At 41.0% G+C, this 26,876-nt stretch overlaps 1 protein-coding gene across 8 annotated transcripts in view; it reads right to left on the bottom strand.

Moving 5' to 3' along the window:
- The window catches only part of LOC115369625 (RNA-binding protein Musashi homolog 2), a 367,622-nt gene that overhangs the window by 14,829 nt on the left and 325,917 nt on the right, over positions 1-26,876 (bottom strand). For 4 of the 8 annotated variants that reach the window (XM_030066264.1, XM_030066265.1, XM_030066261.1 and 1 more), the window contains exon 12: positions 11,630-11,833. The exons of the other annotated variants lie outside the window; for them this stretch is intronic. In XM_030066264.1, coding sequence (XP_029922124.1) covers positions 11,630-11,833 — 204 coding nt within the window. The remainder of the gene's footprint in view (positions 1-11,629; positions 11,834-26,876) is intronic. 8 annotated transcript variants of the gene reach the window in all.

Here is a 26,876-nt window from a genome sequence, read left to right on the forward strand (position 1 = left end):
ACGGAAACACTGCAACATCTGTGTGGTCTGGGGACCCCCGGGGGTTCTTGAGGGTCTCCCAGAGGGTCCAAGAAATCTGACCCATACATTTTCTTTTTCCAAAGTTTTGGGTAATTGCTTCCTGATTTACATGTTGCCTTTTTTCCATTTTTTGTAAATAAATCCAAGGAAAGTATCAGAAAATCAGAAAAACTAAATTGGTCAAAAAAAAAAAAAAAAAAAAAAAAAAAAAACAGCAAAAAACAAACAAACAAACAAACAACAACAACTATACATTATGATTATTAAATCTTTTGAAATCTATTGAAACATCAGGTCAGTGAGGCAGGATCAGTGTCAGATTTATTGTTTAAATGCTGGTGGGAAAAAAAAATCTCTCTTGATAGGAGTCCCTACAAGACAAAATCACTTCAAACTGAGCTAGTGAAAGTCCACTTGGCTGCTCCAGAACATGAAAAAAAAATGTGAAAAATCTCGGTTTTACAGCAGCACCGTCTTGCAAGCCACAGGGCAGGTAAGTCAAAGCAACAGCAATGGAGGAAAAGACAAAAACAGCAAATTCAAATGTTCAAAGACACCGTGGACACCAGAGTTGGAATTTTATTTATTTATTTATTTATTTATTTTTAATCACAGACACTCCACATTCACCGTCTGCCTCTTCATCACACGGGGAGGCTTTATGGATGGTGGTTACCTCAGCCTCAGGCTAGCTGCAGTTGCAAGGTAGACAGCTAATCAAAATGAGTGACAAGCGCTGCAGTGGAAACTTGTCCAGCTGAAGGAGAGGAGGGTGGACTGACAATTCTCCTCCTGTCTCCTGTTGTAGCTTCTAACAGTCATCAAGAGGAAAGAGTAGTAGAGACCTCACAAAATACTGAATGGAAATATCTTTAGGTTTATTGGTTATATTTGCAATTTTGAATGTGCATGTGTGTCACTTCATGCTGCCCAGAAATCCACTGAGGAGCATCAATATTCAGTGCAAACTGCACACAAGACAAGCTGCATATTATAACAAAGATATATACTGTAATAATAATCATTACAACATAAAATATAATAGAAGCTCTGCCATAAAAGATATCTCACAATGTACAGTTCACGCTCCATCCAAACAGTTATTTAGTCTCATATTTAGTCTTAAAAAAATCTTTCACAGGGATGAGATAACCTGACTTGTTTCCAATGCTGATCAACTTTTGCAGCTTTAAAATATGCATAAAAAACACACAAAGGCTTTCATATACATACATTTTTTGCACATTATTCTTTTTATAGTTTACTTTATGCCTATTTTGGAAACCTGTTTTCCACATGTAGGCTGTGCATGCCACACGTGCATTTAGAGTGTGTCCACTTTTACTATTTTAATGGCAGAAAAGGGCCGTTGCGGCAGGCGTCTGGTTCTAAAGGGCTGTACTGAGTCTCTTCATTAATCATGGGCGCGTTTTGGGGCGTAACATGCAGCACACCAATCAGAGCGCCGTCTCCCATGCCCATTAAAAGCTATGTGTGCTTGCACCTTGGTGGGTTGCTGTTATAATGGTGGATTTTCCAGGTATGAAGGAAAGCGTTTCTGCAGAGGAAACGGATCTGCTCGTGCACAAACACACCCACGCAACAAAATGCCCGAGAAAATGACATCTGTGCCAGCTGGAAATTAGCAAAGACACATGCGCTGGGTGTAAGATAGGGGTCAAACTGGCTCTCAACAGGTGACTTGTGACCGTTCTGTGCCCCGTTTTCACAGATTTTACTGCACGTGGTATTCCAGGAAGTGTCCATCGGGCTGTTGTTTTGCTGGTGTAACGTCTTTTGAAGTATACTGACCGCTTCAATGACTGGTTTAGATGATGATTATTTGCAGCATTCTCCAGGCAGGTAAGAAACACCTTGCACGAAGCTCTCCTTTCTCCTCATCGGCGCTCTGCTATGTACTGTACGGACGCCCTCAGATATGACTGCCAGACAGTTCATGAATGCCTAGCAGAAAATACATAGGGGATTTGGGCACAGCACCCCTAGTCTAATCAACACCTGTCGCTAGGAGAGCCTCTAAACTTCATCACCCCCACCTCCCTACCCCTCCTTACCTCCCCTCGCTTCTTCTCCAACCTCCTTTAAATATATGATGGTGATTATCTTCTCCTTAGTGCCGGGGGTATTGAACCCAGCCTGCTGCCTGACAGGCAGGAAATTACATAGGGTGTCCTGGGTAATGTGTGCTAAAAGACTGCAGGGTTGAGCCACATTTCCATGGCCTCTCTCCACCAAGAGAGGAGAAGTGATATTAAAGAACAGAGGAGATGGAGGCCCACCACCCACACTGTGTTTCCTTGGTGGGGAGTCGCGTAAGAGGAGTGAGTTGGAGAAATTACATGTTAGGGAGAAAAAATATATATGCCTGGTCTCAAGGGCAAAAACTGAGCCAGGGAAGAGAGCTGACACGACACTGTGAGTTCAGACTGTAAAAGCAAACTTGACAGACTTCTCAGTGTACTTGTGGGGTGCAACGTGTGTCTACAGAGAAAGCAAGCCAGACCGACTCCCTTCTTTTGAAATGTGAACACATCTGGTTGAAATCCCTGACCAATAAAGCTGCAAATTAAGAAATGAGTAGGTACGAAAGAGGAGCGAGCGAGGCAGACGGAACAGGGGAGGAAGAAGAGAAACAAACGTGAATGATTGCTCTTGACCACTTGAGCCACAGCTGCTTTCAGATTCACTTGTACTGCTTCATCAACAAATAATAATAAATAAAAGCAGGGAATACATTCAATTAAATCAAAACCCCAGGGCACCTCAATCCCCCCGTCCCCCCCAACACTGAGATCTGCTCATTTTTCTCCCTCGGAGTGCCATTCAGTGACACACCCATTAATGAAAAGAATATTAAATCAGGTTGGGGCTACAGCCGGAAGCTTTTAGCCAGTGTGGATGCTTACTGAAAGGGAGGTCTATTAATGCTGAGAGTCTGAGCACTCACTAGGTCTAGGGGGTTATTAAAATAAGCTAATGAAAGGGTGAGACAGAGTGCTTGAAACTGTAATAACCACAAAAGGATTTAAGGAGGGATTTAACAGCTAACTATGCAGCCACATCGCACCCAAGTAAGGGCTGCAGGAGAGGGGATTGGGGTGGAGGGGATACATTAGAAAATTTAGGCTTCGCTGTTAAGTGGTTTGCTTTGTTGAGGTATGGTGTGTAATTCAACGGAGGGAACTTGCCACTGCTTAGTTCACTATAAAGCACAATTATCACACAGTGCTACCACGCGCACACACAAACCTGTTGTACATTAGAAAAGATTACTTTTTAGAGCTTACTGCACTTCACTATACACAGCACACCTATGGTGTAACCACAATAAAGCCAAGATGAACAAGATTAAGGTGGCATATAATGATGTTCTTAGAATCTTGTTAAAGTACACAAGGTGAGAAAGTGCTAGAAAGATGTTCGTGAACTGTAATGTTCCCACTTTCCAAGCACTAGTCAGGAATTTTATGTATAAATTTAGGTTTCGGCTGATTGAGTCCAGGAATGGGATTATTATGTCGTTAACTGACCATACCAAAAGTGAGACAATATATTCCTCCAGCCTTTGGAAATATTGGAACCATCATTTGCATGTATTTTAACCATTGAGGGCACATGTCTATCTAGGTGTAATCTTTTATGTTTGTCTGTATACTATGTGTGTCTCTTATATCTGGACCTTGAGTCTGTTAATAATAAAGATTTGGATTCGAGATCCATTTAGTTACCGTGACGAATACTCACCTGAGCATAGGTATTACGCAATTGTCCATATTCAGTCCAAACAATAAAGTTTCCATTAATGTTTCCACAAACAAAACTTCTCCCGCCCAACTGAGTCCAAAATGCAAATGTTTGTATCAAGTAGAGTGTGGATACCCGAATTGAGACCTGTTGTGACCTGTCAGGACCCAATGCCTCAGGCCGGGTTCAGACAAAAACTCAGAAATTATATCTGTTATGGGTTGGGTTTGGTCACGTTGGTGTTATTTTAGTGAAGAATGATGGACCTTATCTGTTCTGGCCAACTTCCTGTATTGTGCTGGAGTTTAGGTGACGACGCTTGTAGTGACTTTTAATCAAACAAACTACTTAAATAAGCCACTGAGGGGCGAACAGGTGAACTTGTTCTGACGCGTGTTCTGTGGCTAAAAATAAACCAATGTCCAGGGTATGTCCAACAATGGTGAAAGCAACATGTAGGCTATTTCAGGCAGTAAATGTAACCTAGGAATGGAGGATGAGCAAAATCTAGAGTTCGGGTCGTGTTTGGACATGAAAAAAGAATGCTTTGGGTTGGTTTGGGTCGGGCTCGGTTACTGTGCTCCTGTCTCAGGTCGGGTTCAGACATAACTATGTGGCCCGATCCAAACTCTAGTATGAATTACTCACTGTGTGCCACCTTCAGAAAAAAGTTTTACCAGCGAGTCTTAATGGTAAACTTATATTCCAAAAACACCAGCCATTTCTGATCCAGCGGAAACACAGGGGCTGTAATTTTACAGTTTTACAGCAGCGAAACACTGTCAAAGGTTCAGTTTGAAAAGCTAACACTCGTCAAGTCTTTTCACTGGACAAGGAGATACAGACAGTTAGATAGATAGATAGATAGATAGATATCCCGGTAGATTATCTCTGATCAAACCAACTATTGAACTTCTACTGTGACTGGTATTGTTATATGGTGTTTTAACAATTACTCATCAACTTTCAGTCAGTTTTTAAGCAAATGTAAAACCTCAGCTGAGATTCTTTGGCTCTGTCTTCCTCTCTTTCACTCACTGTTTTTTGTTGCAACTCAGTGTTTCTTGTATTCGTGATGAAGCCATAGTGATTCTCAAATATTAACTTTAAACATCATGCTCCGTCTTTAAACATAAAGTTCCTCCAGAAATCAGCAATCCCTAGGCAAGACATTATGTCACCAGTGGCTTGACGCTGTTGGAATATGACCATAAAATTACAAACCATTGGAATAGAAAAAGTTGAAAATTCTCATCAAGGAGGTAACATGAATAAAAGACTTCTACAAAGAGAAGCGTATTGGCTACATTGATTATGATCAATGTCACCCTCTGGCCTAAATGAAGAATTTGACTTTTCATCCTTTGAATGAACGAACTTTCCTCCATTCACTCATTTGTTATGTTTGATAGAATCGTCATTTTTACTTGTCGTTTTACTTGGGTTGGACTTGATGTCATACGCTGAAGATGGCCACTGGTCAAACTTTGAGGTCACTTCTGCCTGGAACTTTTGCCTGTTTCATCTATGAAGACGGCAATTTTTAAAAAAAATCTTTTTGAATATTATGTAAGTGTCAACTCACATTGGCCGTGTCCAGGGCCATTTATACTCAGACATGACTGGAAAATCCCCATAACAGTTTTACTTGTGCAGATCAAAGGATGCTCTGTAGTGATTTTTCATGAGAACTGCACAAAGTATAGGTGACTAGTTGAACTTAATTAGTTTAACAGCTTTGAATAAGAGATAGTGGTGGACTTAAGTATAATAATTAAGTAAAGGTAAGCTTATAAGCTTATATTTGAAAGACGACAGGGGTAAAGGTCTCAAAACCAGTGCTTGAATTGTTGAAGAATGGTTCAATCCATCATCGGGGCTGACGGTAAGCATTTAAGTTGTGAGCTTTTCTATTTATTTTAATTGTTGCTGCCTAATGAGCACTTACTAGCTGGCTATGTGAACTTATAACACCATACTAAGTTATGAAAGGCACTATCAAAACTGAAAAATGCATTATTTAAAACTTTGTAGCTACAAAGCACCACTTTGATCCAATCTGAGTCGACTGGCACCGCCTCACAACTGGCCAGAACAGAGCGACCCATCAGCTCAGCTGTTTCTGTCATGCACATACAAATGTCGCTCATTGCTCCATGGCTGAAATATCAGGCTTGTCTTGGATCCGCAGGCCAAACTCCAGGGTGACTGCCTGTAGTCTTATGTAATAACAGAACTGGTGAGCAACAGCCACCCTCATCAGACAGCTGTCTGCCCTCGGCTTACCTGGGCTCTACAGTGATAATACGCCTGCTTCCAGCAATTACAGGCTCTGTCCATGTTTCACACAGTAATGCCTATGAAGTGAACGGTGTCTTTTTGACAAACATAGAAGTGCCGTGTCCCACTGCACCATCTGCCTAGGTTCACCCAGACTTACAGTGTGTAAACCCTAGATAGTTACCTATTCAGCTATCAAACAGCTTATGAGGGTAACTGTTTTTCTTCATAATTTTGACAAATCAACATACACAGAGGGTTTGATCTAAAGTAAATGCAATGAGAACAAAATCCAGTCTTCTGGGCTGCTCCTGGGGCTGTAATCTAATTTTTCAAAATCTGTTCGGAATGAATCAAATAACAAGTCACCTCAAAGAACTGTCACAATTTCAGTCCAGTCATTTCTTGTGAACAGCTGCTATGCATGGTCGCTTCCCCTCACCATAAAAACTCCACCTAGCCCTCCTTAGCTACAGTATTCAGCTTAGCTTAACGTAGGTACGGCTCGCCAGGTCCTGCTCCCTCAATGCATCGGTGCTACAGCCACACGTATTAGCATGCATGTGGTGGGGTGGGAGCGACTTGGACGAGGTGCTGAATCTCAGGTGGGTGCTGTTTGAGCTGAATGAGTTCAAGTCCACCGCTCTTTGAAGTTACCTGCTCAAGCTCTGTTGTAAAACTTGATATAAATACAGTGCTGTGAAAAAGTATTGGCCCCCTTCCTGATTTCTTTTTTTTCTTTTTTTCTTTTTTTTTCATATTTGTCACACTTAAATGTTTCAGATAAAACAAATTTTGATATTAGACAAAGATAACCTGAGTAAATATAAAATACAGTTTTTAAATGATGATTTCATTTATTAAGGGAAAAAGGCTATCCAAACCTACCTGGCCCTATGTGAAAAAGTAATTGCCCCACTAACCCTAATAACTGGTTGTGTCATCCTTGGCGGCAACAACTGCAATCAAGCGTTTGCGATAACTGGCAATGACTCTTTCACATCACTGTAGAGGAATTTTGGCCCACTCATCTTTATAGAAATGTTTTAATTCAGCCAAATTGGAGGGTTTTCGAGCATGAAAGGCCTGTTTAAGGTCATACCACAGTATCTCAATTGGATACTCAATTGAGATTGGATCTCAATTGAGTTGTATTTATTCTGGTTATCTTTGTCTAATATTAAAATTTGTTTGATGATCTGAAACAGTCAAGTGTGACAAATGTGGAAAAAACATAAGAAATCAGGAAGGGGGCAAATATTTTTCACAGCACTGTAACAGCTGATCATCAGTCACATTGGGTCTTGGCTGAGCTGCACCAGGCTGGCTAAAAATTGTTTTCCTCTCCATGGACAGATCTGCATGTTGCCAGTGGGAGTCAGTTAGTAAGTATTCTACGATCCTAAATTGTGTCTTGTTAAGAACAAACTGACATTTGCACTAAGATCAGTACATGATCCCTGGGTACACTGTGTGGGAGGAAACAAAGTGGCTACTGATTTGCTAATGCTACTGAATGAGGTGTAGTTTGGAGATGTGCTCAGTTTTCCACAATCACAAAAGAACACAACTCAAGCAGATGGCACTCATCATGAGCAGATAAACAGTGCTTCTCTGTTGGTTTTAAACAAATATGCCCAAGCTTTGGGATATGAGGTAAATCCTATGAGAAGAATTTTCTGCTATATGTGTTTCCTTCATCTGGCAAAATCGACACACTGTCAAGCAAGATTGAAGTTTCTACATCCAAAGTAAGAGTTAACAATACGACATATAATTGAGCATGTAGTCAATGGTTAAACACTCACAAGTCACAAGATGATGCCTGGAACTGCTGGAGGTACAGTATCAATGCAAGTGCAGTTATTCCTGCATACACAAAGTATTTACAATGGCTGGACATCGAAATGCAGACAGATCATTCATTAGAACTATGAATCTGCAAATATAAGGAGATCCAAAGCAAGCGTTGCTAAAGGCAAGGACTGCAGAACTTCAAATCAACATACAAGGTGGTTGAAGCGGTGGTCATTTTTACGAACACAACTGCCACGGTACCGGGCTAGATTCATCATAAATCAACTTCTGATGAGTCACGACTATATGACCCTGTTTACACCTGGTTTTAACATTTTATGTGATCAGATAACAAGTGGACAGCGTTAAGTGTTAGCGATCGCAAATATCGCCCTGAGTGATCGCCTTGTGATCTGATCACTCATCAATCACCTCACTTGCTGAGGTGGTCTTGGATGCATTTGTAGTATAAACTCTAATGTACGGCTGGGCGATAAAGCAATCTCGATAATTTCCGCAATAAAGTCTTCCACGATAATGATGACATATTTATGAGATTTATTTTCAATAGAGTTATTTCTGAGTCCGTTTCCCCCTACTACACGAACAGCCAATCATAGAGCAGAATGTGGTGTCAGTGGTTGATGTTTCCAGCCCCTCTACCATTCACAACAACTCAGGATCACCAACTGTATGGAGCAGCCGAACCAAAGAATGGACAAACCGCTTTGGTTATTTGGAAAACCTTTGGCTCCCTGAAGTCTGGCCAAGCACAGAGCAGCGTCAAGTGCCGATGATGTGGGCGACCAGCAGTATGGGAAACATCACCAACCTCCTCCACCATCTCAGAAGGTACTGGCCCACAGGGCGCTGCTAAACCACAAGTCAGCACTGTCATGCTCGCCTCAGCCAACAGCCCGGCCTGACTACTGCCACTCAAACTGCTGAAGTTCAACAACCAACAACCGGGTCTGCTTCTTATACCCCGTGCGAAAAGACATCGAAGGCATACGAAGACATAACCAGTGCAATTACGTACTGTATCGCTAAAGATATGATGCCTAAAACCATGTTGCTTCTGTTGAATGTTTTTCACCTATTCGTTCTGATAATAAATAATTGTATACTATGAACCATAATTAACTCCATCTGGTTTCTGTAGGTTCTTTCAGAATCAGAATCAGAAATACTTTATTGAACCCTGAGGGGAAATTCGGTAATTTCCTATGAAAAATGCCGTTCCTATGAAAAATACTCCTGTAAAACTGTAAATGAAGCATTATTATTAGTGTTATTAAACATATATTGTATTATTGAAATCGATCAGTATAAAAAAAAAACATATCGGGATTACATTTGTGTCCATATCGTCCAGCTTGACTCTAACGTGTCCTGATGCGTCCCCAGCAAGATCTTCTCTCAGTGGTTTTCATGTTCCAGTGTATTGCCAATTCTGTCCAACATCCTGTTTAGTAACTTTATCAGAAATAACTGGAGATGGTTAGACAAGCCGAGGGTGCTACAGAGAGACTGAGGTGAGTGTGTGATGTGTTGCTTATAAGAGAAGAAAAAGTTTTTTCGTGCCACCCCTTAGTGTCAAGCTGTAAGCGCTGCCGGGGAGCAACATTTGATATCACATGCCTCCCAGTTCTTCAAGGTGTGCTTTTCTTCGCTCTTCAAAAGCATGTTCAACAATTTGCTTGTCATAGTTAACTGGCTGTGCTCGTTGGGCCCCATCCCTGACAGTGTTAACTAGTCACTACTAGGAGGTGCCATAAATAGCAATGTTTGATAATGCCAGTAGGAGGCTCCACAATCATATTTCTTAAAAAAGCCAGTCAGTAAGTCAGTAAGTCAGTGCATGACATACCAGACATACCAGTACAGGCCCCCGACCCCCAGTGGGGGTCCCGGAAATATTTTGTTTTATTAAGTAGTCTACTTTTCCACAATCTTAAATAGCTTTAGTTGAGCAAATTTTTTCTGACCTGCTTGTGCTCGTCTTCCAGAGCGTGAGTACGCACAATGAACAGCTAATTGTGAGCCTCCAATAAATTACATCTATATGGGAAAGCAATAATAACTGACAGCTGAGAATCTGTGTATTTGTTGTTGAGGTCATACTCTGTGATGTTTGGTTGTGTAAAAAAAAAAACATAATTGCAAACATAATTTAATCAAAGAAATGCAATGAAAAAAAATAACAAATTCATAGCTTACAATTTACAACTACAACTATTACTTGCAACTAGCCAGCCCATGCACTCTCAGTTTAAGCCACTTACAAGTAGGAATCAGAAACACAAGAACATGGGATTCATATCATTGGCTGCATTCATCTGTCAATCAAATAGCAGCTTCAAGCCATGGATGTGTTCTCTGGATGATGACATGCCATGAGGTCAGTAACTAGTTAACCTAACCTGGCCAGGTGAAACGATGCCATCACTGATTTAAGAACAGTTCAACATGTCATTCGTTAGATCTAGCTCCATGTAACACTGACTTCAGTCGTATAAATCTGGATAAAATGCTAGTTAATAACATTAAAGTCAACATACTGTTATGAGAAAGCTAATGGTTACCATGCACAAAGGCCAGATAATGTTAGTTTTGCTTGCTCGCACTCTAAATTCTGCATGTGTGATTTCTGCCCCGCTGCTCTGACTTTGCTTTGACTATTTTATGTTTCTCAAAGAGGAGCTAACAACATGCTACACCCACCAGTAACCAGCTAGTAGCTCCTCATTTTTACTCATGCATAACCAATGAGATTTAGTTTTTACTCAGCATTTTCATGTGATCTATCCACATGTCCACCTGATCAATGTCGAATTGTATTTGCAGATGTCAAGTTACAGTTTTGTTTTGTTGAGTTTTTGCCTCGAGGAAAACTGAAACAAAACCACAGACCTCAAGTACAACAAATACACAAAGCTGAATAAACAGGTTAATCAGACTAAATACATGTTTGCAAGACTTTTTTTTTTTTACACAACAGCACAGATAAATACACAGACTGGGGTAAAATGCATCAAAGAAAACGTGAAGAAAAACAATGCTCTGACTGGACACTGAGCACTGATTTTTTTTTTTTTTTTTTTTTTTAACCGCACAGACCCTGTGTATGTTGTTTGCACCCAAGAAAGACAATTTTTTTTACACCCACTTGCCTTGTCTCAAAACTTCAATGGCTGTGAGCCTTCATCTGTTTATGAAATTCTGGTGCATTGCTCTTTAATATTTTACCATATTTTACCGTTCTCTAACAGGCAATGTATGCATGTGCAGTGGAACTAAAAATTGTAATGATACACATATATGCCAGTTTAAATCCAACCTTACACAACATAAGTATGGCATATCAAGGGCTAGTGCTAATCCATTTGACAACCACTCCTTGACAGTCAAATGCAGGGCACAAACAAAAGATGCACTGATGTGTCAATACACTGAAAATTTAAGCCATGACAGCGAGTGATAATGACAAAATGTCAGAAATCAACTGAACAATACTCAAAAGGCAGCACTATGAAAAGCATGCATTGCATTCCAGGCTAAGTGCCGGTGCTGCCACCCAGTGCAATGCCTCCGTGCTTTATCTGTACGCCTCCCCGGCTCTGTCTCTATTTTCTCCTTCTCTCTCCTTCTCTTTCTCTCTCTATGAGCTGGCAATGAGTCGTGCCGACTGTGGGTCTAAATGCATGGCATTCGGTGGTTACGGAGGTGGAATGTGTGGGAGTAGCAGAGACATGGAGGTACACACCTGGGCTCTTAAAAGGGTCCGGGCTGTGCAGGTGGTGCTGGAGGGAGGTGGGAGAGGTGCAGGCCGAGCTGGCATGCTCACTGGGCAGCATCTGAGCAGCGGCCTGGGGCCCCAGGGAGCCATAGTCGGCCAGGGAGTAGGGCGGTCCTCCCCGCACGTCACCGCCGGCCCCGGCCGCGGAATACAACCCATAATCAGGGAACCCTGGGAGACAGGGGAGGGTGGGGGAGGAGTGGGAGGGGGAGGGTAGGAGGGGAGGGCAGGGGGGGGGGGACTCCATCATTGTGGGATAACTTTTAGACCTTTGCAGTAATTACCTTGCTTGAGTGCTTCTCGTTTTCACTGGCTGAACTGTACCGTACAGCTCTTGTATTGTCTGCTGTCTCCCTGCCTTCTCGCCGAGCTGTCATCAGTGACTGCTGTGTTGTGGTCCAAAGCACAACCCATGCAAAAACAGTCAATATCTTGCCAAAAAAAAAAAAAAAGAAAGAAAACAAAAAGAAAAAATGTACACCAAAGTAGCTGTGTGGTGCCGCTGAAGAGCGAGGCCTATACTGATGGCAGATCGATTCTGATGACCGCCGCGCCTGGACTGTCAGGAGCGTTACTCTGGAAGTCAGATCACAACATCTGAAACAGCTTCACACTGGAACCCTCATGCTTCTCTCTGTTTTTACCTCTCACGTTTTAAACAGAGACATCAGTGTCATTACTTGTGGAAAGGATTCTCATTTTTACAGATGAACACATGCAGACGTACTACAGGTGTTCCTCATAATTACAATCACCTGGGATCAGGATGATGCAAGTTAAATCCTTGCCTTCGCCTATTTATTGCTCTCAGGTGCTGATTTACCCTTAAAATACACCGGGGTGAAGCAGCTTTTTTTTTTTTTTTTTTTTAAAAAAGCTGCTACAACAACTGCGCCTGTGTTTCATGTGGGCTGCACGGCAGCTGTGTTTTCCCCTGCTGGGGGGCCGTGTAGCTTTGCGTAAAGGAAAACAAAAAAATCGTCCAGCGCCACAAAAATAGAAATCTGCAGCTCGAGTTTGAATGGTGTTTATCTGATGTCGTCAGTCGATGACACTAATTTCTTGGGGAAAAAAAAAAAACAGAAAAACTTTCCCAATATCTATTTAGATTGTTGTATATTGTTTACTGATGATTATATGTATACTAAGATGACCTTCATGTAGAATTTACGATTTATTTAGTGGTTTTTATTCATGCTATGTATAGCCTAGTGATTGATAATGTCATGTTTTTCTGTGATCGCCTGCTTGGCCATTAAGAGGCCTGTAAGAGAGGGGAAAACGTGTTAATCTTTAAAAATGAGAGTATTCCTTTCCACCAGTAATGACACTGATGAAAGCTAAGGGCTGAAAACATTGTGTCTCTGTTTTAAGATGTGACAAGTACATGGAGAAAGAAGCATGAAGATTCGAGTACGACTCCATTTCAAATATTGAGATCAAGCCTGATGACCACTGAGCTCATAAGCAAGCAGATAAAATGCAGGTGAGGCACATGAGCATCACCTGGGAGAGCATCACAGAAAACATATGATTAACTTAACTGATACACACAGCTCAGATCAAGCTTTTTTCCCCCACTTTGGGAATAATGTTATACACTGTAATGTAACAGCTTCAGGGTGGAAAATATTACTGAAAGACATTCTTTCTCATAAAATAAGGAAGCAGTGATTAGGAGTGATCAATAATGTATGTCTGGCTATGGTCATAAATCAATGAGATTAGGCTCGAAATTTCTCATTAATTTTAAATGTGACACTGGCAAGTTTGCAGGATGTGGCAGGAGGAGGGACGTATTGGAAAGACTTCCTATTAACAGAGCTTCAACTTAGGCATTGTGTCTCAGTGGCCTAAAGGATGTGCTTTTCCTATGCAGATGAGGCGCTCTTTGATTAAATAAAAACACCGACACGCTGTTAAAGGACCACACCAGTGATTCTGCATGTTTAGCATATTATCTACAAAATGTATAAACTCCACGTTTCTGCTAATCTTTTCCCAAAGCAAGCTCTCATGTTTTACAACTTCGATATTTCGAAGAATTCAAATTTTTTTTGTTTCCATTCATTCCACTACGATATGAAAATGAACTTTCAGAGACTTCAAATGTTTTCCACACCGCTTTTCCATCAACGTAATAAAGTCTTCCACATGAGTTTTCCTAAAAGCAGCAGCACTGTTGTGTTTTGATGATTTGAAATCGGGCGGAGTGAAACTGTCTCTCCGCCAGAAAATAGTCCCCAAGCGTGTAAACATTTGCTTTACACAGCCAATTATCAGCTCCATTGTTTATGAATTGTGAGGATTTTTTCAGCCACAGAAGCAGAGCATTATAAATTTAAATTTGAAAGCGGAGGGATTTTGATTATATGTTGTGAAATCTTTAGTATCCCTGCATGATTTGCCAAATGGTTTGTTGCCATGTAAAAAGTGGTTCAACTGTGGTAAACGGACCAAACATTCAGAATCACTTGTATGGTCCCTTGTATTGTCCTTTGAAAATCAAAGTTAAAGCAAACTGATTAAGAAGAGATGAAATGCCAAACTGAACCGATGTCCCAAACCGACCGATGCACTCACTCAAGATGTGACTCATTTTCTGAAGCTATAATCTGTACAGTTTAATCTTATAAAGTGTTTATGAGCATGCAAGCGAATGGCACTGGAACTTGTCGAGACAAAGGTATTTCATTAGGTATTTCTCATTTATGTGGTATCGCAATGATATCCCCCTTTGACAACTAATATCAACTATAATTAGGTTTTGTCTCTGTCTCCTGTCCCTCATCCTCCTTTGTTCCTTTGCACAATAAAATCACATTATTATAACAAACATGCTTGAGCTTGATAAGTTCTGAGTTAATGTGTGCATGTGTTAACACAACTAAAATGTGAATCGGGTGCTACTCTCGTAGGAACCGGCAGAAAGTGTCTTTTGGTCTCTCGTGAGATTTTTACAAGTTTTAACTGTTTTGATTTTATTGTATTTTCTGCTGTGTCTTGTCATGTGGATGTATTCTTTGGCATGTTGTGTAGGACTGAGCTGAAAATGTATCTACTTTGTCTAGAGCGTCCTTCCCAATTTACACACACACACACACACACACACACTAAAAAAGTGATCTATCTCTTATGTGCACTTGTACGTCACTGATTCTTGGGAATTTGGATGAAACAGGTTTTAATTTTGAAAAAAAAAAAAAAGTGTGTTAAATTACAAAATCTGAAGGTATATCATTATAGGCCAAGGTCTTGGCTGTTCAGCAATGTACCAGTGCAACCTCCTCATTTTGCATTTTTTTCACAAAATAGGTTTTTCCAGTTATTAGGCTACTTTGTTTTTGTCAACACTGTCACCGTAATGTTTTTTTTTTTTATTTGAAAAACATATTTTGTATTAAAGAGACTATTACTTTAATAACTCAACAGCACAAAGGGAATATATTGTAAGCATATTCATTTAAAACCAATGGCTTCTTGCTTAACAACTTTATTTAACTATTTGGTACAAAAAATAACAATCCTGAGCACTGTTATGAGGATTTTTCAGACTTCAGTCATCACCGTCAGACAGAAAACCTGACGGTGGTGACGTCTGACGGTGGTGACAAAAACCTGCTCTTTCACATGATAAGCATGAGTTGTTCACATTAGCCAGCTTGTTTTCGCCCTGTTGCTACCTGCATCAGACCTCTTCTTAAAAAGTATACATTTATTCCATAATCTAATTTAATATTTTTTATACAGAAGTGACGGTGTTGACAATTTATGGTTGTGACAGTAGCAGTGTCCAAAAATATGAAGAGATTTAAGAGAAAATAGCAAACTTCCAGGAGCCTGAGTGGTCTTGAAGCATGCGGTAGAGCTGAAGGTTCGAAAAGGGATCCTCAGGAATGTAATTGACCTTGTAGTTTTTTTATTATTATTTTTTAAATAAATATCTGACGGTGGTGACGAATATCTGGGACACATTTTGAGCAACCACAAAATAATAGTAAATATTGTTCAAAACCCATTGTTTGTATTTTTTAATACATATTATGATGTACTCTTTCATGTGGTAAAGATATTATTCAGTGAAATTATTACTTTTTGTTGTTTTAATCAAGTTGAAATGATTATCTCCAATCCGAGGACAACTGGTTTTGTAGGGTATGGGCCAACATATAATCATTAAATTAATACAAATTAAAAATAAACCTATGAAAAAACCTTACAAATGTGCAAAGGACCCCCTGATGATGCCCTTGATTCTTTTTATTCATTAAAATGTTGTAAATTTCCAGCAGAAATAGCATTTTTCTGAGTGGGACATGATTTATCCAAATTCTCAGTGACTAGAACTCATCGTGTCAGGAAATGATGGGAGAAAGGTGGCGCAGGTTAGAAAGCTAGCTTTTGACAAATGTCCATTCTATGAAAAATAATACTAATGAGCCAGTATATTGTTAAGAGAGGCATGTGTGTTGGCTCTCACTGAAATAAGGTTTCAGACATGGACTCAACGCTGTATATTGATTAGCCTGGAGTTCTGATCTGTTTGGCCTGTAACTCAACACTGACTGGGAACCTGCATGGAGAAGACAGTCTTTATTTTAACCACAAATGGAGTAATAATGCCACAGTACATGAGCAGATGAATTACTAGACATTGAACTGCTCTCAGTGTCTTTGAGGCCCATCTATCTACAAGAACACCTCCACATATTAGTAACAGTTGTGTAAATCTGTCTCAGATCTGATTCTACAGCTGCTGCCAAAATGGTTTTTTCTCAGGTTTGAGATGACTCCAAGCGTTATCCTTGGAGTCTTCAACCACTGCAACTGCAAAAAGGAGCTAAGTAGCATTTATCAGTGTATTACTGTCCCACTTCCCACGGGAAGGGAGCGATTCTGGCATTTTCCAGTCCATTTTGATGCAATCATGCCACGACTAAGCAAAATAAAAAAAGGTAAAATAAGGAAAAATGTTACCACTGTCCCTGTAGCAAGCAGTGTGCTATTTCCAACACAGATGCCCCACTGGGCCTGCTGGTGGCGCTAAAGGGAAGGTCATGAAGTCATCCGCACCACCAGGTTTCATCCTCTTGCCGTCATGAATGTTGTCACCAAAGTTCACTTGTTACAACCACCACTGGTATTGCAACATTTTGGCCTGCTGGTGGCACTAGAGGGAAGGTCATGGAGTCACCAAAGGTTTAGGCGTTCCACTTGTGACTTCAGAAAACTATCCTAAATGACCCTCATATATTTGATGAATGTCCCCCGGCGTGTAAATAACTGCACATTCATGAGACTGTCCCGACAAGACATGCAACTAGGAAAGGCCAAGCTTATCAATCTAATGTGCCAGTGTCAATAATACAAATCCCTGTGCTTTCATTGGTGTAAAAGCACAAAATGTAAATCAAATCCATACTCAAATTTCGGTGCAACATAAAGGCTCAGCGCTTAACATCGCCACCTCACAGCCAGGAGGCTCTGAGTTTGATTCCTGGCCCTGGTGCTTTCTTTCCTCCCTGTGTTTGTCTGAGTTTCCTCCTACAATCAGGTGGACAGGACGTTAAATTACCCGTAGTGTGTGTGTGTCTGTTTGTGTGTTAGCCCGGTGATGAATTGGCAAGCTGTACGCTGTGATGGGCTTCAGCTCCCGGCGAGTCTGAATAGGAATAAGCGGGTCGGGAAAATAAATGAACACACCGTCTCTCCTCCACACACTTGTAGACAAGCGGGGGGATACCCACTCAACCAGCGAATCTTTAATTGTTTCAGGAAGGAAACGACACAAACACACGCACATGCACGCATGCACACACACACACACACACACACACACACACACACACAAAGATTTAATTCATTTTTGATGTGTGGGCTAATAGCCGGGTGTCCTTGAGGTTCAAAGAGATTTCGGATCTCCCCACTAATTAGATGGAGACAGGCATCCCATTCTGTTCCCTCTCATCTCTCTAATTAGATCTTTAACAACAAACAAATGAAGACCTTTACTGAGGCCCTGAGCCTGTCTCTTCGCTTAGTTAAACAATCGTGGACAAAGACAGAAAACTACCAACATACACACACACACACAAACACACATTCACTTAGGTCACTCTTTGGGCCATTATATAGACTTACAATCATTTCCTGGAGACTTACCCCAACCGTAACCATACCATAACCCTGTACCTAACCTTAACCAAACCCTAACCTTAACCACTGACCCTGAAATTAGCTTTTTCCCAAAATTGGAGACACAGCTTTTGTCCCCAATTGGACAAGCCATGTCCCCAGTTAACTGTTTTTTACTCTGAAATTTGTCCCTGAAAGTATAGCTAAGTCAGAAACATAAACACACACACACACACACACACACACACTCCTGGCTGTATTGTCGGGGCTCAGATGAAAACAAGTCCTTGCCTGCCCGGTGTCAGCCGTGGCTGTGAAGGTCTTCTCTAACAAAGCAATGTTATAAGTGACTCACATTATACCCAGAGATGATCAATAATGGGACCACTGTCTGCCTAAAAATATGAAATAAAACACAGCTGAAAGAGGCCATTTATGGATTACAGAGAATCTGAGAGCAGCCATCTGGACGAAAGGAACGGGCCTCTTGATTATCACACCGAGCTAATTTTCTCTCAGCTGTTATGCAGATGATTCACTTTTGAGCGTGCACGGAAAGTGAAAGATGTGGGCTGAATTAAAAATCAGCATTTTGACACATCAAAAACAGTTGCTTCAGGAATGGTTAGGCTCAGTGCCCGGCTGCATAAAGCATCTTAAGTAAAATAGTTTCCTTTGCAGTTTGCCTAAAATTTCTTGAGGAAAAATGTGTTGAAAAAATGCACTAAGGAAATATCCTTATGTAAATAAGGTCTTGTCCATAAAGGCTCCTCTAATCACGATGGAGCTGTTATCTGTTGCATGAATGTCCTTAGCGATAGAAATAAGGAATAATACTTGAAGTACCTTCAACAACTATTTAGTCCAAAACAAAAAACGGCAGAGTCTGTTTTCATTGAGGAAGTGTATCACATCTGCACCGGGTGATTAAACCTCCTTTGGGAACTGCTGGAGTGGAAATGAACTCGTAGCCTCCAAACACACACACCCTTTGTGTGTGAAATGCTGCTGTTACTGGGATGACAACTGTCTGGACAACCTGGACTAAGTGAGATCAGCTCTAATCCACATAATAAATGTGTAGACTGTGACTGGTTATTTTTTTTATTTCATTAAAATTTAAAATTTTTATTTATTTATTTGACAAGAATCTGCACTTTTTCTAAATTTATGAGATAATTATCTGATTCAGAAAAACAAGGCAGAATCTTTCTCCTAAGTGAGTGCATTATGGTTACTGAGAAAGGTAATACACCACATACACTGTATCAGCTCAAACATGAAAAAACTATTTGTTTTTGCCTTGTGTAAGTCGTATTTAAACAGTAATAACTCGGCCGTGCTCAGTGTTAGGGCTGTGAAAATCACCACATGCCCTTTACATCCTGTAAGCTACATCTGTGTAAAGGTTTAGAGCTCTGGGCCAAACTTTATGGGAGCTAGTGACTTTTTAGTTTGTGGTGTCCCTCGTGTCCCCAAACTCTTGCAATAACCCGGTGTGCCGCTGATCCAGTGGATTTAAACAGGATAACGGTGGTAGTCGACTGCACTTTCATATGAATACATGTCCATTTTGCTGCTCTGTGTCACTGATGGATATAAAACACTTGTAACTGTGAGTTCAAGACAGTTCGGGGAGATCTTTCCCAGGGAAAAAATCCAGTGTGTGTGAAGTCAACTTGACTCGAGCTCACATTTTAAATTTCTCATTAATTTTGAGGAACTTATTATGAAATTATCAAACGCTGCCCTTTGCTGTGCCAAAGAGAAAGAATAAACAAAATCATTGAACCACTGCCGCCCGGTTTGTGGTGGGTATGAGCTGACAGATGTTTCAGGGGTCTCTGTACATCTGTACTTCCATGAACCCCCCACCATCCCCCACTCCCAATCCCCCTACTGAGTGCCCCAGGCCTCTAATCCACCCCCCATCAAAGTTCACCAGAACTGACACCCGCCTGATGGGTGTCAGTGCTACATCGCCCATCTGGGGGTGTCACGACCCGCTGAGTGGATGAGAGAGGAGCCATACGTAAACATACGGACACACACATACACACAGATGCACGCGCAATTGCACACAACAGAGTCATTCTTGTGATTACAAATAACTTAATACTCAGCAGAGGGCATCATCATCAAGGCTGGGGAATGAGACGAACATGAATAAATCAGCAGTATGGTTTATGTGTTGTTAGGGAACATATTGTGGAGATTTGTTGCTGTGGGGCCTCCGAACAGGCTGTCTGGCTGCCGCTGTTACGCTGCTCATTGACACTTCACACGCAGAGCGATGGAGATAACAATACGAGGCCTCCGATACACCTGCACCTGGAGCGGGGAATACGCTGCACTACAGTGTACATTCTGTTATTAAGATTACGCTCCCTTACGAAAATGTCACATCTGAAATACGCCTTTTCACATGAACTTGAACATTAAACCTGATATTTTCCCGCGCTGTTACGTTCCCACGTATGTGATTTGTTTGTGATGAAGTGTATTAATGTGATGTGTGGCTCCTCGGGGTCTGCGGGCCTGGAGCTGCTGGCTGATGCACCTGGGAGTCTGCAGCCAATCACCAACAGCCAATTAGATCACCTGGGCACACAGACAACCTGAGGAGCTGCACTTTGACCCCCTGTTTATATTTCTGTGCTTGTATTTATGGGTGTAACTGGCTGTTAACCCCACATTTCTGATTGTGTGGTTTAAATTTTACCTCGATTTTGCCTGGACGCTATAGGGGAGAGCTGCCATTTTGGTTTGCCTCTCTTTTCTCCTGTGTTTGTTGATAAGGCGTCAGCAGTGTAACCTTTTCTTTTGTGGGTGAATTTGTTTCTAGTCAGGGATGTTTGGTTTGTTGTTTTGGCCAGGGCTCTTTCTGAAGATAGATAATGCTTCAGTAACCGGCAATAAAAGGTTGGAATCTGAAACCTTCACACAGCTGTATGTTATTGTCTGTCCATGTGTGTCAATGTCTGGATAAAAGGGAGGAAAAAACGATACTGGCGTTTTAAATACCACTGCTTGCTTTTGGAAAAGATTAGCAGAAACATGAAGTTTTCACATTTTGTAGATACTACACTAAATATGCGAAATCACCGGTGTGGCCGTTTGAGTTGAATAGCGCCGCAGGTATTTATCAGCGGTTTAGTCACAGGTTTGGAGCCCAGTGACCAGGCGCCTGAGGCTCCAGGGGCCCCCAGCCGAATAAACATGTAGTTTATCATCAGTAAGATGTGATGTACCTGAAATTCTACCAGTTACACAATGTACAAGAATGAACATTATAATCCTAATTTTCTTTCTAACCACTTTTATGCCCTCAGGAGAGAATGAACAATACATTTGGGATTATTTGGGGCAGAGAGGTGCTTTGAAGCCCCTTTGCTTGCTAATATACTCCACTTTATATAGACATGTGAATTTGTTATTGATAGGATTAATGTCAGCACAGAATGAATGAACAAAATGCTTTCTGATGAACTTATTAGTGTTGTAATGTTGACGATAACTGAAATTCTCAGCAACAATATCAAAAAAATGTATTTGATTCGATTTAATGAATTTTTAAAAAAAAAATGACCACTAGTTTCAGCAGCTTGGCGTGTGATGGGATACAACTGGACGAGAAAGGGCAAAAGAAAAGCAGCGGAGACAGGACTACGATCCTGAAAAAATGGCATATATTTCCATCTTTTCGTCTTCAGTGCCATTTCTTTCTGCCTATATTTTAGCGGTTGTGTGGTTATTTGCTGTGATGACAATGAATTCATTCAGGGCATTAAATGTAAACCTCGTTAAATGTAAACTTGCATTCAACTTTACCTCAAATATGAATAATACATCGATCTGTTCTTTTACGTTCTTACCTCTGCTAAACAATAATTACTGAATTAGCTTTGATGGCAGTGGACAAGGCTATGCATCATCTCTTCCTCTGTAAAACACACACACACACACGCACACACACATTCATATGCACGGATACACACCTCTCTAATAGGGGGTAATAACTCATCTGCAAAACAAATGAATGGATGCAAGTTGCTGTGGCAACAGGAGAGTGAGCTTGGCTGGCTGAATCATTCCCAGTGAATTATTTATGTTGATTATCACTCCCCTAACACGCCATGCAAAGACTGCTTGGAGGGCAACTCATATTAACAACTTTTAAGAAAGCAGTTCATTCATTAAGTCATCAATATGCCATGTTTCATTGGAATTTATTGCTGCAGGTTTCAGAAAGCCGAGTTTAAGGCTTTTTCCAACGCTAAAGTAAGGAATAAAACCCGAATCTTTCAAAATGAGCCCGTTCCTGACTGAACGTAGCTAATGAAAACTATAAATAGACAGGGTAAAAAAAAAAAAAATGTTAAGGGACTTTTTTAAGATTATTTTTTGGGGGCATTTCTGATTTATTAAAAAGGTACAATGGAGAGAGAGAGAAAAGATGAGGCAGAGAGGAGCTGACATGCAGCCAAAGGCCTCAGCTGCTGGGGCAAAGACGCAGCTTTAAAGCAAAACTGAACTCTGGTGAAGTGTTGGGTTGTACAAAATAGTTCCCTGGGTGTGATACGAGTCCACATGGTGGTGAAATATCCTCATCAGCTGCTCGGTGCTCCCCCAGGCTGCTGATCCACAAAATACTGGATTTTTATCTCTCCATTTATTTTCATAGCACAAAGTCCTGGTACCTGCCTTTTTCTCCATGTAATTACAATTATTTCTGAAAGGACTATGAGGTCATTTCTTCCTGCTGCAAGGCTGCTGTGTGGAAGGTTCCTGCACATGTTACATGCCGGATCTACTTTCCAGTTCAAACAGGAAAATTAACAAGAAAAGAGAGAGAGTTTAAATTCCTAAAAAAAAAAAAAATGGGTACCAGGATTTTTTGTTGTTATTATTGGCATAATCCATGTTGTTTGCTTTCATTTCCATCCTGTTTGTGTTATTTTGGGATCTATTTTGCTGCACTATGGAAGGTAAGTGCAAAAATGCTCCAAACATCTCCAAAATAACACTTATAATGGATAAATGAACACGAACAAATGGATTTTGCCAATATAAAAAACAAGTCCCAGTACTCGTTTCTGTGTAATTGCAATTATTTCCTAAAGTACAATCAAGCTGTTTCTTCCTGGTGTAAGGTTACTAAGCGGAAGTTTCCTCCATGTTACTTGCCTATTTTCTAATTCAAATAGGAAAATAACAAGAAAAGACCTATTTAATTTCTTCAAAAAAAAAAAAAAAAAAATAGGTACCAGGGCTTGTTACTTTTTACACTGGCACAATCTAATTTGTTGGTGTTCATTTAAGCGCTGAAAGTGTTATTTTGTGTGGCAGTGAACAGAGAGATAGAAATACATTACTGTGGATCAGCAGCCCAGAGGAGCTCAGAGCAGCTGATGAGGAGATTTCACCACCATGTGGACATTTCAGTCGCCTGTGAACACCTTGTTTTGAAGTATTCTCATATCCAAAACACCTCAGGTAAATAGGTTCAAACTCAAACCGAGCATCACCTCTTGTTTTTGGTAAAATTTGGTTATTCAGCTACAGTAACAGCTTGCTACTAAAAGACCTTCATTAAATAATGGTATGCATAATTAATATATTGCACATAATAAAAATGTATCCTCTTAAAAAAAAAAAAAAAAAAAATCACTAGTTCTAACCTATCACATTACAGATTTCAATGGCCAGTCAGGTGTTAAAAGTACAAAGTTTTCTTAAATACTGTGTGATGTATCTCAACAAATAAAGACTTCACTGAGAGTAAAGGGCCACACCAATGATTTTGAATGTTTGGCCCAGTTTTACCACAATTTCCCTATTTTTTGCATCACAGCAACCCATTTTCCAAATCATGTGGGGGTGCTCAAGATTTCACAGCATATAATAAAACCCCCTTGACTTTCAAATGTGAATTTTTGGTTCAAACACCCACCTTACAATGTTCTGCCGTTAATAAAGTTTTTGCTATTCATAAACCAGGGAGCTGATAATGGGCTGTGTAAAGCAAACTATTTTCCAGCAGAGAAACCGTTTCACTCCGGCTACACACCAGTGCTGCTGCTTTTAGGAAAGCTCATGTGGACGACTTTATCACAGTGACGGTGTGAAGAAAGTCTAAAGTCTCTGAGAGTTCATTTTCATATCATTGTGGAATGAAAGGAGACAAATGGCTGAATAAAAGGGAGGGAAAATGATACTGGCATTCTAAAATACGACTGCTCGCTTTGGAAAAAGATTAGCAGAAATGTGAAGTATATACATTTTGTAGATATTACACTAAACATGCAGGATCATTATGAGCTCATTAAACCTTTCTAAAGTATGGAATTAAGTAAGCCGGGTACTAAGCTGATACATTTGATAAATCCCTACTTCCTTAAAGTAACAAAGCATTACTGTGCCTGGAATATTCTCCAGTGCAGCTTTATTTGCATTCAGGCTGGTGCTAATGATTAGTTAGGAAATGACAAAGCAGCTCTGTGGAAAAGTCGGAATAGCGGGCCAGGAGACCGGCTCGTGTCAGGGCGCGAGTCCTGAAACACAGAGACAGTGTTTTCAGTTCCTCTCAAAGTTGAATGTCTACCCCTGTAACCTGTGATTGTGTCATGTGTCACCATCAATTAAATCCCTCTCCTTGAAAATGGCAGAGTCTACCAAAAAGCCGTCCCTGAAGACAATGCCCCCACCTCCGCTGCTCGTCCCCGAGGCTGTCGCATGAATGTGTCTAATGGAGGGGAAAATGCTTAACACCTGTCCTGTCAGCAGAATTACTCACACTATTTGTTTGTTGATGTAAGCAAAAAGAAGTTGGCATTTAAAAAGACCTTACATACAAAAGGATACGTGTGCGCGTGTGCGTGCGTGTGTGTGTGTGGAAGCAGCGGTGGTGGTGCGTGAGGAAGGAGGGGGTGGGGGGGTGGAGGCAGCTAGTGCCAACCTTGGAAATAACATTTTGCACAATCACCTGCCTAGGGCAAAACTGTCAGAGGCAGTGAGTCCATCTGGGGGGATGCAGCTGTGTGTGTGTGTGTGTGTGTGTGTGTGTGTGTCCTCTCCAACAAAACATTTCTTTGCTCATCAACACTGACCTTGCAATTTCACAAACACACACACGGGTCCAGATGCATTAAGACGAGCACATTTACCCAGCCGACACGATGCGCGCTCACACGAATCCCGCTCCCCGCAAGACACTTTATTTCCGACGTTCCCAGTCACACTCTTCTCTTCCTCTCGAGAAAGATGTCAATACACTTTTCAAACACGCTCCAAAATTACCGTTGAGCTTCAACATCTGCAATTAGCTTCATTTCCTCCAACGGCATCTAGAAAGGATGAGGCCCTTTTCTATTTCTGCCTGCGGTGGCTTTTAGCCCCCTCCCCCTCAAAAAAAGAGGCCCTTTTCAGGCTGAATCGGAGACTAATGAACAAAAAGACCACTTCTTTTTAGCCTAAAATGGCAGTTCATAAATAATCTATAAATAATGGCAGCTCATTTAGTGCCCTGATAAGCCCGCATAAAGCTATCCAATTGATGAGTGACAGGGTTTATATCCAGGAGGCCTGTTAAGGAGCACAGCCTTTCCTCCCATTACACATTAATACCACTAAATTTGTCATTGCCTTATTGTAATACACATTTATGTGCGCACACACACAGGATATAAAGGTGTTCTCATATCTGCTTGAGTAAGGACAACACACATGCAGGCAAATGAAGGAGATACTAACTGCCAAAACACAAATGTGCAAATCTATAGTATACACAAAAAGTGTATAGTCTCTGTGTCTCTCTCGATCGCTCTCTCTCTGTGTCACACACACACACACACAATCCATCATACTCTGTCAGGCAGGAGAATAAAGAGTGGACAGCAGCTCACACACATGTGGCGGGCTGCTGGCAAGGCGGCGCTGAACGGAGCTCGGTCATGTATCCATCTTCATCACCGGCACAGACAGTCTGAACGAAACGAGGAGGAGATTATTTCCACAAATCCACGGGCAGTGTGAGCCAGTATGGCCCAGTTGGAACTGGACACGCCAGTGGCTTCTCCTGATGGACTCCTGGAGCCCCACCAGTATGACACTGGTCGAGGCTGTCAGTTCAAATCCTATTGCTTCCTCTGTAGGTAGTAGGGTCTCGTTTTATTTTTGGAAAAAATATGCAATCATAAATACTTTGTTGATTCCCGAGGGGGAATCAGGTAATACCTGCATTATACTTTTAAATCACACAAACTGGTAAATAATCACTTTTTCCGAGATATATGTCATCCTACATGCTTTAGATGGCAAGAGTACTGAGCTTAAGTTCTAATTTAAAACTTGCTCACTCACCATAGATGAAGTTTGTAATTCATTGCGAAGTCACTCCATCTATGACAAAATTTCATAACTAACGTCAGGCTAATTAATCTTCCAGGAAGTCGATGTAGACAGCGTAAAAAGTACCCAATCAGGAGTCATTTAATTAATACAAGGTCGATGTTTTGCTGTGATGTGACTGGCTTATTTACTCCTACTGGTGCAGCACGAGGTCACTATTAGAGATTATTTCCAGGAAGTAATGGGAGTTCATACATCCTGTGTCAACCACACATGTGTAACTTTCATTTTTTAATGTGTTAAATAAAAAAGATTACCTTCAATTAAAAGCAAGAAAAGTAAGAATTGACAAAAGTTGGTCAACTTTGTGGAGTGGAGAGTGTTAGATCTTGAGAGTTACTCAGTGTTGGTGGAGGTATGAGTTCCATCTCTCTCTGGTTGTCTCAAAGTTAGTGCTCAGTGACGGGGCGGCCCTCACTGATGTATCTGCCAAAGACATTTTACTGCCATTTGGTACATGGTGAGTAGTAATTTTTAATTTCCCTAATTATGATGTTATCATACATCCTGTAACGAGCTTGTCATCTGTCTGCGTAAAACCAAAAAGATATTCTGGTCAGAAAAAAAAAAAAAAAATTCAGGTGATGAAGAGATACTGCATTCCGAGCCAAATGAGTGAAGGAAAGTTCAGGCTGTGTGAGCACAGAGTACAGTCAGCCAGCCCATCATA

Source organism: Myripristis murdjan, chromosome 13, assembly GCF_902150065.1.
Source record: "Myripristis murdjan chromosome 13, fMyrMur1.1, whole genome shotgun sequence".
Lineage (NCBI taxonomy): Eukaryota > Metazoa > Chordata > Actinopteri > Holocentriformes > Holocentridae > Myripristis > Myripristis murdjan.